The sequence below is a fragment of the Seriola dumerili genome, unplaced genomic scaffold (assembly GCF_002260705.1).
Source record: "Seriola dumerili isolate Sdu_G_001 unplaced genomic scaffold, Sdu_1.0 BDQW01000110.1, whole genome shotgun sequence".
In the NCBI taxonomy this organism is placed as follows: domain Eukaryota; kingdom Metazoa; phylum Chordata; class Actinopteri; order Carangiformes; family Carangidae; genus Seriola; species Seriola dumerili.
The window spans coordinates 3,150,984-3,163,882 of NW_019174365.1; the positions used below are offsets into that span (position 1 = coordinate 3,150,984).

General features: G+C 40.9%; 1 protein-coding gene across 2 annotated transcripts; it reads left to right on the top strand.

Moving 5' to 3' along the window:
- The first annotated feature begins 1,407 nt into the window (after window positions 1-1,407).
- On the top strand, window positions 1,408-9,257 carry gpnmb (glycoprotein nmb). 2 transcript variants are annotated; one of them, XM_022747716.1, is made up of 12 exons: window positions 1,408-1,668; window positions 3,185-3,340; window positions 3,421-3,582; window positions 4,371-4,544; window positions 4,624-4,785; window positions 4,907-5,230; window positions 5,990-6,049; window positions 6,242-6,451; window positions 7,344-7,449; window positions 7,953-8,173; window positions 8,285-8,375; window positions 8,519-9,257. In XM_022747716.1, the coding sequence occupies exons 1-12, from the start codon at window positions 1,599-1,601 to the stop codon at window positions 8,670-8,672; spliced, it is 1,890 nt and encodes a 629-aa protein (XP_022603437.1). In that variant the 5' UTR covers window positions 1,408-1,598; the 3' UTR covers window positions 8,673-9,257. The 2 variants fall into 2 exon arrangements, with proteins under 2 accessions (XP_022603437.1, XP_022603438.1); XM_022747717.1 differs by having other exon boundaries at window positions 1,409-1,668; window positions 3,421-3,561.
- Window positions 9,258-12,899: the final 3,642 nt, after the last annotated feature.

Here is a 12,899-nt window from a genome sequence, read left to right on the forward strand (position 1 = left end):
ACAGTTTGATTTTATAGCTCTTTAACGGTGTGGATTTGATTTTCAAATATCTGGATCGATTAGATTAGGCTTTATAAACCATTCATTATTAATGTATTATCATCGCCATGATCCCAACCTTGAATTTTGAATATAGGTTATCTATTTTTAATGAATTCCAGATATTTTGACTTTGGCAACCAGTAAGGAGATTTTAAATTATTCCACACTGAATATAAAGTTAATAAATTGCTATCTGGTGTTTCAAAGTTTGCATTTTTTTCTTTCATTATTTTTGTCCTACGGGAGAATAAGAGACAAAGTCTGTGTCTTTCTTCTGAATTCAACTCCTGAAAAAACAGCAACCCACAATATTGTGGACATTTCAGAGTCATCTCAGCTTTCACGTTGTAAATTTAATACTGTCACATGTTTTGAAGTTATTGAATTTGTCCAAACAGACAGCTGCTCTTCACAGTTTCAGTGTTCCGGGTGAAATCCTCGTCTTTTCAACAGATATTTCAACGTGAGTAAATGTCAGTTTGCAGTTTGTGGAGCCCTTTGCTACAGTTTCCAAACTCTCCTTGTGACAGCAGAGGACCCGCTAAAAAAGAAAAACAATCACATGTCGGGGTGGCTGTGTTGAAAACGAACGGGAGAGCGCAGAATATCAGGCGCTCTTCTTCTGCTTTTTGCGGGTGCCGCTGCGCTGTGGCGCAACCTTTCTGCCAGGTCTGTCTCACCATGACGCAGCTCCATGAGACAAACACAGCGAATAATTCACTCATGCGCTCGGCTGTCACACACGGACGTTTAAGGTTATCAAGCGTTCAAAGGAGAATGTAACGAAAACACAGCTCACGGTCAAACGACACACTTCTGTAATTTCGTTGTATTTAATATGATTCGACCAAACATGTTTATCTCTTTTCTTTAACACCTGTCTCTGTTCAGGCAGAGGTAGGCTACTCTGCAGAAGGAGATGAATTTCTTCTTCAAAATCCAACAAAACTCTTTTTATTTTTATTTTTAATAAAACAATATTTATTTTTAGTTTGTCAAGTTTGAGACTCACACCAAATATTCATGTTGAGAAGAAAGGTGAGGGACATATATGGTCATTAAGTAACAGTTTAAAAAACACATTAGACCCACTCTCTGTGGTTATCATATTTTTAAAATAGGCAGACAATGAATGAGTAAGAAAATGAACAGGTAAACACGACAGGTGCCGCACAGCCTCATAACTCTGGATCATTGAACGAACAAACGCTCTTTCGAATTAAAAGCCTTGACAATTTCTTATCAAAGACAAGTTCGGGCAAAAGGCTGGAGGGGGTTGGGGGTGAAGGGGGGCGGGGCACGAGCAAGGGGCATAATAAGTGATGAGATGCGTCTTGTTAGGAAACATCACATGTTTGTGCGCTCTGCGGCCCTAGATTAAATTAGTGAGCATCAGGGCAGACAGGGGAAGTACTCGGGGAAGCTGGACGAGCAGAGAGTGGGACAAGAGCTCTGTCGGTGCAGAGAACCACTATTTTGGGAGGTGGACAGGACACTTTCTTTTTCTTTTCTTTTCTTTTCTTTTCTTTTTTCTCCTTCCCTGCTGAACAGTGGAAATGGAAGCCTTGTCATATATTTTTCTTTTGGCTTGTGCCTGCTTTGTTTATCAGGCTGATGGACGCAGAAGTAAGTGCTGCTTTAAAGTGGGACGGTCACTTTATCATATAGTTGAGCAGTAACAGAGGTCTGATAGCTATAGGCTAGAAGTATTAAATGCAGACTCGTGTATTTACTAAATGTCTTTGACTCAATTTAAGTATCCACACTGAAATCACAGGATTGCTGCAATCTCACGTGTTCAGACTTAGAAATATACTGTGGCTTAATTAAGTGTAAAATCGACTTTTAAATATGTTTTCCTCGGGGTTTCTGTATCACCTGTCCTGTCATCAGCTCTGCAGTCAGAGTCCCATGAGCTTAATTAAGGCGTGTGCCCTGGCTGTCTTCCTCTGGTCACACTGACACTGAGCAGCAGACACTCACTGAGAAAAAACAGAAAAATTATCCACACAAAGGAAACCATTTGAGACTCATGAAAAAAAAAAAAAGAATAAATCAAAATCTTCAATCGACCAACGATTTTGTTTCTAACTCTAATCAGATTTGATTCAAAGGAGAATTCAACTATTCAAAGACATTTTTATTGCACTTTATTCATTAATAAATAAAGGCAAAACTACATACGTAGTAGCCTATAGTGAGTGTCTCATGGTTTGAGCTGATTAGTCGCAGATGTCTGTTTACACAAAGCTGTTTCGACTTTTTCCTTTAATTAAATTATAGACGGAATTTGTTGTTTTCGTCTGTCATCCATAATTGATGGATTTAAGATATGGCTCAAATGAAAAGGAAACAAAGGTAAGGAGTTAGTTATAGAGAGCAAGTTAATTCACAGATTAACGGATTTTAACGGGATCAGATAAATTCCTTCAAGATGATAATGAATGCATATGAACCCAAGGCCAGGCAGCATTATGTGCTCTGTAGGGAAGTTATTATCACCTCCACAGGGCTGCTATACTTGGTGTTAAAAGGTTATACACAGTTTTCTACATGTTTCTTTTCTGTTTCTATGAGTTTGACTCTTCACCTCCAGTGATGGATGTATTGTCTGCATCCACCAGCTCTTTGTTCAAATGGAGCTTTTGCTGAAATATTTGATTTCTCAAGGAAGCCTGTCATTGTTATTATTTTGACTTTGGACTTAAAAGAAAAAATCTTTATGCCATCTGAAAAAGATTTAATTTCAGATGGGTTTCATAGATTCATTCTTTTTGTTATTTTCTACACTGTATGCCAGGTGATAGGCTACAGCATAATTGTTTAATTTCACGATAAAAGAAACATAATTTGATTATAAAACGATAAATCTGTTCTTCAAAGACAAGACTTGTTCCATGAGAGATTGTTAGGGACATTTGTAAAATAAACCTCAGTTAAGCAGTAAATTACTTTGAATTATAATAATGAAGAAATTAAGATTTTTTTTCTGTATTTTCTTCCAAAAGAAAGTTCAAGAAAATGTCAAGTATATTCATGCATTTGAGGACCTTGGACAATCCTAAGTTTCAGCTTCCGCCAGTGAAGGGCACATTTCATGGGGCCTTGGATCCTTAAACTGTGCTCTGGTCTCTCTCTCCAGCATACAGTGACATGTTCCCCCACAAGCATGCCCTAGCAGGAAAGTTTCCTTTTCCAATTCCACCAATTCCTGGCTGGGATCCTGACACAAACCCGTGGGACGATTACCTCTACCCACCACTAAACCCAAAGCCAAAGGAGCTCATGCACCGAAGAGGTGAGTAGGGTCATTTTTTTCCACTTCAAAAATGTAATATCATGTTTTAAGTTGCTAACCTAGAACATCCGCCTCTGCAGGTAAACCCAAGGTTCGTCTGACCAGTGACAGTCCAGCTCTGAACGGCTCTTGTATCTCCTTCACTGCCAAGCTGGAGTACCCTCCGTGCCAGAAGGAGGATGCCAGTGGGAACCTTGTCTGGGATGATCACTGTGAGGACGGTACGGAGCTGGAGGCCTCAGGTGCTGTCAAAAAGCCAGGCCAGGCCATGCACCCTCAAACAGATGACATCACACTCCACCACCAAACACCATTGTACCATATAAGACAGCCCATACTACACTATACATCAAACACAAACACTATCACAGGAGCATAGTAATAAAAAATTCAATTCAAATTTTTTACTTGATTTGTTTGCCACATGTGGACAGCAGAAAAAAGCTGTAAACACAGCACTGACAAATATTACCTTATAAAGTTGATATGGTGAACATGTTGTTAGCAAACAGTTGCCTTTTTACACATCCAGCAGAAATGAAGCGACATTGGCTTTCATTTGGAGTTGTGTTTTTGGCCATCCCACAAATGTAAGTCCAATCCTCACTCGCTTTTTAGCTCTTTTCTTTGGTCTCCTCCAATTTGCTAAATGCTCCACTATGTTCACCAGTTTGTCGCTAACTTTGTCTGCTGTTTGGTGCTGGGCAGGAAGTGTACAGTGGCTATATCACACACACATATTTTTGCTAAAAACAGCTGCCTGCTGGTGCTGGAAACAAGGCCAGTGAGACTGAACCAAGACAATAAGAGTTGCAGCCTGTGAATTCAATACAATGCTGAAAGAGATTAAATTGGTCTGTAGAGCTGAGGGAACTGCAAAGTTGGGAGATAATTATGTCTGGAATTTGTCACAAGCAACCGCTTTCACAGTACATGTACTCATTTGACCCATTCTTAAAATAAAATGTGAATTAGTGCAGCTTTCAATTATAACACAAGCTTTTACTTTACTCTCTTCTCCTCTGTGCAGCCAATGGACAGGTTCGTTCTGGCTACGTGTACAACTGGACTTCTTGGTTGGATGACTATGGCTTCGGAAAGTGTACAGACATGACAAAATGCAATGTGTTCCCTGATGGGAAACCTTTCCCTCAGAGCAATGACTGGAGACGCAAGAGCTACGTCTACGTGTGGCACACAATGGGTGAGACACAGGTTTACAGACTTGCACACCTGCACACGCAGGAACAAAGTAAGAAACTATCTGTTTTCCTCTGTCCAAGGCCAATACTATGAGACGTGTGATGGCTCATCCTCGAGCGTGACCATCAACACCACCAGCATCCCACTGGGGGCAGACGTCATGGAGATCATGGTCTACAGGAAGCGTGAGCGCAGGAAGTACAGTCCCCTCACCACCGACAACACCGTCTTCTACGTCACAGGTGAAGACAAACCTTACACACTCAAGCTCATACATCTTCATCTGTGTACGTGTTTCAGCCAAACAGACAGACACAAACACAAAGAGGAACCTGGAGAATGAATTATTTATCACTCCCTCAGATAAGATCCCGGTGGTGGTCAACATCTCCCAGAGGGCTGCGGTCAACGAGTCGAAGAACGTTTTCTTCCGTGGTGAGGATGTGGTCTTCAAAGTCCAGCTTCACGACCCCAGCGGCTACCTCAAAACTGCCGCAGCCATTGACTACATCTGGGACTTCAGAGATGGCAACCAGCTGGTAACACACCGTGAAGTGACCACGCACACCTACAGCTCGCTGGGGAGCATGAGTGTGAAGCTGGTGGTGGAGGCGGCGTTCCCCGTGGAGTGTCCACCAGCTGCTGCCACCACGACTCCGAGGAGCTTCACGCCACCGCCTCCTACAGGTGCGAAGTAACTGTACAAGCATTTTGAAAACATTATTCTGAGTTTGTTTTTACTTTCAGCACATTTACCTTAGTTTCTCTTTTCAATGTTTTTAATGTTACCAGTAGGGGGCGCAAAAAAATTCAACAGACACTTTAAAGTTAAAGGATCAATTCAGCGTTTTTGCTGTGGGCATACTTGCCGAGAGTGAGGTGAGATGATTGATACCACTCTCGGGTTTTTATTGAGGCACATACAACACAGACACACAACGAAGGCGTCACTGGTGTAGTGGACACTCTGGAGTACACTTCTACCTCACTGCTGCAACTTGAGATTTTCAGCTGATGTTAAGTTACTTTAAATATGTTGCCCTTACTGTGCTGGTTTATTTTTTTTTAAAAAAAGGTTTTTTTTGCGCTCTAGGTGAGCTCTGGGTGGAGGCAGAAATAATTTGAGCAGAGACAAAATATCTCAAATCTGGAGCAAACAAAACCAAAAGTATGTGCATGACTAGATAGCACTGGAGGGAAGTGGGAAAATACTCCAGAGAACCCAAGGTTTCCTGCCGGGGTTAAGGCACCAACTATGAAGTGCAACTTCCCCTGGTTGGTGTCTGGCCTGGGACCTTTTGTCCCTCATTCTCACTTTATTAATGGCTTGATGGAGAAGACACAGCAACAAGCGACTTTGCCATCACAGATCATTATAAAGTTAAATTACAATGCAGAGATGTGTCTGTAATGTTCATATCTATATTCCTGTCTGTCTTCCTCCAGAGGCTCCCACACCTCCATTCGGTACTCATGCTGTTACTGTCAAGATGGAGACCACACATGGTGAGGTTTCACAGCTGACACTGGGTTTTTGTTTATTTATGTGTATGAGAGAGAAACAGAATGAGGCAGACAGAGGAGGTGCATGTGTCCGAACAGGAGCTCATTCATTTTTAATAAAGAATAAGTATCTTGATAAATACACAAATGCTTGTCCACTAAGTCCAAATCTTTGCCCCTTGTTTCCCGTTTCAGTGCCACCCAGCACCAGCCGGCCCTTCCCCCGCTCCTCTCCCAGTGCCACAACAGGGTTGCCGACCACCGAGCCCCTCCCGCCTACTGTTGCCAGTGCCACCCCAGAGGCCAGGCCCGCCACCCCGGCCTCGCTCCTCAAAAGACGCCTCAACAGCAACGGGTGTTTCCGCTACGCCTATGGAACCTTCATGGGGAACATCACCATTATCGGTAGGTGGGAGGCTGCAGTTTCCCTTTTCACTGTAAGCTGATGGTGTCTGGTGTCTGTCGGCCACTTGGTCCAAATAAAAATAAATAAATATCTCAACAGTTATTGGATGGAGGGTGTGTACAGATATTCAGGCAGCTCATCGGGATGAACTTCAATAACTCTAGTGACCGCTGACTTTTCATCTTGTTCCATCATCAGCTCAAAAATTTAATGTTGTCCAATAGTTTGATGAACAAATACAAAATGCAGAGCTAATGGCACTTTGTAATTTTGCTATATATTACCATGCTAACACCCTAAACTAAGACAGTGAATATTATATGTTAAGCATCAGCATTTGTCACTTTGAGCATGTTAGAATGATGTTAGCATTTAGTTTACATTAAAGCTTAAAGAAAGCCAGCAACATGGCTGGAAACCGATACAGTGAGGATTAAGGACACATTGTTTTTAAATGTAACCCAAATCCCTTCTTTTCATTCTAATTTTCAAGTACAGAAGTACACAACATGGAGAGTAGACAAGTGACTTTGCTGTCGAGCTAAAGGAAAGTGGTACAGTCACAGAGGCAGCAGGGCAAATATCCAGTCAGAGGTTCTCATACCAAATTGGCCTTTTATGTCTTAAAATGGATTCTATACTAATTTTTCAGAATAAAAGAAAAAAACAAACAAAGGAAGGATTATAATTTTATATCAAAATTGTTGATCCTCACTGTTATGGTTGAGCTTTTTTATTTAAAACCTGTCTTTGTGGAGTAACACACACACACACACACACACACACACACACACACCAGCCTCCACTAAAAACCTTTGACCTTCATCATTTTAATATTATGAGAACATGATTATACATCTAAAACCAGCTGCATTAATCTGTTCTCCACAGAGCCAAAGCACGCGCTCAACACCCAACCAAACAGTCGCATCGTGGACGTGTCAGCTGCCAGAGTGACAAAAACTGACATCACCTTCCTTGTGAAATGTCTGGGCAGGTGAGTCTCTAATCATTTTATTATTCATTCTATTTGAATGTTAAACAGGCTATGTTTGTGTTAGTGTTTTTTTCCTCTGACGGCTATTGGGTGAAATCCAGTTTGAAACATTTTCACTTAGATTTCTTGCTCATATAAATAAATCAATACAACACAGAGACTGATGCCTTTCTGTTAAATGGGACATAATTAATTCATAAAGTTTACAATCGGCAGGATTATGGTGGTACGAAGAAAGTTACCATCAAAGTTTTGATAGATAAACTGGGAAATTAGAGATTTATTTGATAATCTGGTCAAGTCATAACACAATTCAAAGTACTTTAATAGTATTACTGTCTTGTCATTTATTTTTTGGCTTGAGCACAAAATGTATTGCATCACTGGTTGCTTATTTGTAGGGCTGTGGTCCACTTTTGAAGAGCTGACTCTCTTAAAGAAAAAATAGGTTTTAGGTTTTGAGTAATTTTATTTAACACTATTTTTTCATCCCTCATCCTCAGCATCCCCACTTCAGCATGCACCATTGTGTCAGACCCCAGCTGCACTCAGGTGCGTAACATCATGTGTGACGATGTGCCGCCGTCGGCAGCGTGTGAGGTGCATCTGAGGCGAACATTTCTGGAGCCTGGCACCTACTGTGTCAACATCACCCTGGAGGACTCCAGCAGCATGGCCCTCGCCAGCACCACCGTCACCATCAACAAGTCCCAGGACACACCTGGTTAGTTACACAGTATGTTTTTCCCATGCATGCTAATAATTTCTTACATTTTTTTTTTTTTTGGTCTGTGGCTCTGTCTGTCCTTCTCACTGCTGTTCTCTGCCCCTGTAGTGTCCAAGACTTCTCACACTGCAGAGGTGGTCCTCTCATCGAGCGCTGTGTTGGTGGCCGTCTTTGCATTCATCGCCTATCTAGTCTACAAGTGAGTAGTCATGACATGCAGGAGTAAATAAAGACCATATCCCTAATATTATACACCTGAGTAGGTTTTGGGTTTCCTTATAGATAAGTGCCACTCTTATCCCTTATTATACCATCATTATCTCTCTTTCCCCTCTCTCCCAGGCGTTACAAGGTGTACCGACCCATTCGTAGGTCACTGGTGGAGGACGCCTGTGGCCATGCCGGGGTCGGAGGTCCTATGGTCCGCCTGAGGGAGGCACTCTTCCCCTCCAGTGAGGAGAGCCGTCACCTGCTGACAGAGCGACGCCCCCTGTAGGCTTTAGAGAGCTACACCAAAGTGCCTCTGCCCTGAAGAAAAATAACTGCCCTATGAAAATCTAAGCAAAAATATAATCATTAAAAAGTCAAGATAGCAGGAATAGATTTGTGTCTACAGTAAAATATTAATAAATAATACTCATGTTTTTTTTGTCTTAATTAAGTTGCTACTTGAAAAGGCTAATGTTACAGAAGAATGTGATTGGTAGATGATTAACTAAAGAGGCTGTTATATGTCTGGCTGCTCATTTTAATCTCAGTGTGGATGAAGTAGTTGCTAAGAGATGAACTGGGTTCAAGTCCTGCCTGTTTTTTTTTTTTTTTTTATTAAAGCAAAACAAATGCTTTTGTGCAAATTCTGTGCTAAGCAGCGCTTTACAGAAGCTGTGCATTATTCTGCAATAACAGTCTAAAATTAAGTATGAAATCCTTGAGATGATTTTGATTTATAAGATTTATACTAAGCTTCCTCAAGTGAATTAAAATGGAAATTTTTTAATGTTAGACTCAAAAGCTAAACCAAAGAACTCATTGGAGACTATACACGACTAATAAAGATTGTGAACTAACCACTCATCTTTGAGCCCGTCGTTATGATGTGAATCATTTCACCAACTTTGAGTGCAAACCACAGATAATTCAAGGTTTGGAGAGATTGAAATGAATTTTTAGACGGTTGAGCAGATTAAATGTCAACACATCCACCATGGCAAGATAACCTGCCTGTAGCCAATGTTATACCCTATAGCAGTGGTTCTCAAAATGGGGTCCTTGAGGAGTTTCCATGCAAAAAGGGGAATATTTATTTTCAATGATTTCCTCCACTAGTAACAGTGACAGAATGTATGACTAGTTTGGTTATGGGTTTCAAACACTTTCTGTAATAAAACATCTAAAAGCAAAAATCTTATCAGATAGGGGTCCGTAGTCTCATTTGTCAGTTTAGGGGTCCTTGAAAAAGTTTGAGAGCCACTGCCCTATAGTAACTGTAGAGAAAGTATACTGTAAAAAGACAATATGTAGTATATCGCATACAATTAGAATATAGGATGGAGTGTTGGATACAACTCTGACTATAAAACACACAGCCAATATAAAATTTTCAGCAAGTTTTAACAAGAACCACTGTACCATTTCTCAAAATACACTTCCCAATAATTTTACACCCACTCAAAGGGATGTTGCTACTTGTCCGTCGCTCAGCTGTAACTACCAGGAATAAACATGGAAGTTCCCCTCGTTCTTGAGCAAAACAAAACCTTCACAACAGAAGAAGGAATCTTCAGCAGGTAAGTTTCATCTCACATTGTGGAAGGTCTACCTAAACCAAACTTGTTACTACCACAAGAACAGCAGCAGCACCATCTTTCGGTTTTGTGCCATTAAGCAATCTACCTTTGTAGAACATACATACCAATAGTTCTTACTATATCCGACACCGTGGCCCACAATATAAAGCTCTATATAAAGTTATATTGCCAGTTCAAGTGTAGATGTGTCCGAGAATTAGCGTCGATAAGGTTGCAACGAGAACAGCATCAAAACCAAACTGATAAAGACAAACACTAGCATAGTTTTGGAAAAGACATGGGGGGGGGGAAATGATAAACAACGCAGTTTTTTTTTTTTTGTTTTTTTTTTTATTATTCAGAGGCATTTGACAAGTGGAGCTGTGTGTGAGAGGGGAGGTGAAGGGGCACAAGCATGGTTGCAGAGGGGGGGGGAGGAGGGAATATCATGCTGAAGTTAGATCACTTTTCCAAAAAAACTCCGAGACCCAGTCCCTCAAATCTGTCCCATACCAAGAGGATGTTCCACGTTACACAGCCAAGAAATTCTAACAGAAGAAAATAGCTACCAAATCAGCGAGTGAGTGTAGCAACTGTGAAAGACAAAAGGGAAAAAAAGACAGGACTTGTATCTATTTTGAAGTCTTACAAATCAGAAACAAAAGGCAGGCCCTTTTTTTTTTTTAATAAACTGTATTTTCTCGTTTTAACTATTGAATGCAAAAATCAAACACGTGATTTGACCTTTTTCACAAAAAACCCAAGCAAAAGTTCAAATACATGTAAGCCACACCACCAAAAATAGAAAGCAGAAAGAAATAACCATCATTTGAGGATTTCAATTAAGCCAAAAAGAGTATATATAAACACTGGCAAAAAGAAAATATTTTTTGATCACTTTCAATTATTCTCTCAATTCTAAAGAGTACATGATTTTAGTTTAAGTTCTCATTCATATCTGGGGAAGCATGGGGAGGCGTAAAGAGGGGGAGGGAGGGGTGGGGGCTAAATTCTAACAAATAGAAGAATGCCTCTACTTCAAATATGTGTCTAAAGAGGTAGATCAAAACAAACTGCGGAGGAAGGGGGAGGAAGGGGGTGGGGAGGGTGGTTTGGCAGGAAGGAAGCAGGGAATTGGGAGGTGTCGGGGATAATTTTAAGTATCACTTGTGCCCCTCAGTTAAGCGCGGTGTTAGGATGGCGCGCCCATGTCAAAAGAAGTGTTCGCGGGGACTGAGGTATCAGTGCGCGCTGGCGCTCAGTGGGGGTAGGGTGGGGTGCCTAGTGCCACAACAACCCCCCACCCCCTCAGCTGAGGTAGACGGCGTTCTACTGTGGAAGCATGGATACACTCAAGCACTTTTACCACAATCAACATATTTACATTCGGCATGAAGAGAAATGAAATAAATTGTATTATATTTAAGTTTTGGATTCTTTTCCTCTACTCTTACCCCCAGTCAGGGATCATTCAGTATTTTGTTTGCCTTTTCTGGCTTTTTTTTCCCTGTATCAACAACAAATTGAAACATCAAGTTACATTTGTGGGTTACAGAGAAATGTCATTTTTGTTTAAATCATTTATTTTCCTAAAGCGCAAAAGAAAAAAGAAAAAATAATAATAATTGCGTCTATCAGTGTGACTCCCCCTACCCTCACCATGCAGTGAACGACGTTAACATTGCCTTGATGGCCTGGCTACAAGGGCCACTCCGAACTGACAAAGCTTGCTCTATGAAAATAAACCTAGTCGGGCTTGGACCTTGCTAAGACATTATCGTCAAGAAGGTGGCAGATGGCCTGGGAACAGAACAGACAATAAACAGACGTTCTGCTGACTCTCGGGCAGCTACAGAGAGGACCGTTACAGTCCACGCTGTAGAGTCCTGACCACAGCCCTCATAGGAAGGCGAAAAGGAAATTTTTTTTTTTGACAAATTAAAGTACCATTACCCATAACGATGTCAATCCCAAAACTAAATGGCATTGCTGTAATTATGTACGGTTGGCATTATTTGCATGTCTTAGTTGTTTTGTACTTTTTTCAGAAGATGGTGGACCCTCAGGGGAAAAACTGAGGCGATTTTCTCTCGATACTCCTGTCAGCCGCCAGCTGAGGGGGCGCCAACTCTTGCTCCAGCGCTGCTATGTACAAATAGACTTTATGTACAGGGTCATCTTAAGTCACACATACACATGTACAATGCCACCTAAAGCACCAGAGTTGAAAGCAAGGTCAGTTGGCAGCTGACCAAATTTTAAATTTTCTTAAAAAAATAAAAATGTTCAAAGACTATCAGCTTTATAAAGTATACAAAATACCACAAAAGCAAAATAAAAAAGAAAGGAACATTTTTCATATATATATAATCATTTTTTTCTCTTCTGAGGTACTAGATCCTGAGGTAGTTAAGTAAAATGCATATTAAATTGGTTTTCCTGGGCAGCAGCAGTTCGGCACCGTTTCCCTAAGTGTCAGTCGTGGCGCTGCCCTCACCTCTAAATATATATTCATCTATGTATATAGGTCTATCTATAAAATGCATCCGAATTTATAAAATGCCACTATCATTACAGGGGCAGGACGCCCAATATAATCCACCCTTTCAGGGGTCCTGTCCTGAAACAAGAATCTTTCCCCTAAACATGGCCCACCCGATCTGAGCCAACCCTCCCCCCAAATAAACCTCTCTGTTGGTCCGACCTGGACCTTGATAGCAATGCCTTTTCCTTTCCACAGAAAACTCATGAGAAAGCTTCATCAACCAATTAAACGCTACCAAAAAAAAAGAAAATAGGGAAATCAAAAAAAATAAAACAAAAAAAAAAAACAAAAAAAAAAACAAACAAAAAAAAAAACTAAATCTGAAGTCAACCAAAACATCTTGTCAGGTTTGAAGTACCACACCAAGGAGGTGATAGGAGGGGGATCCTTA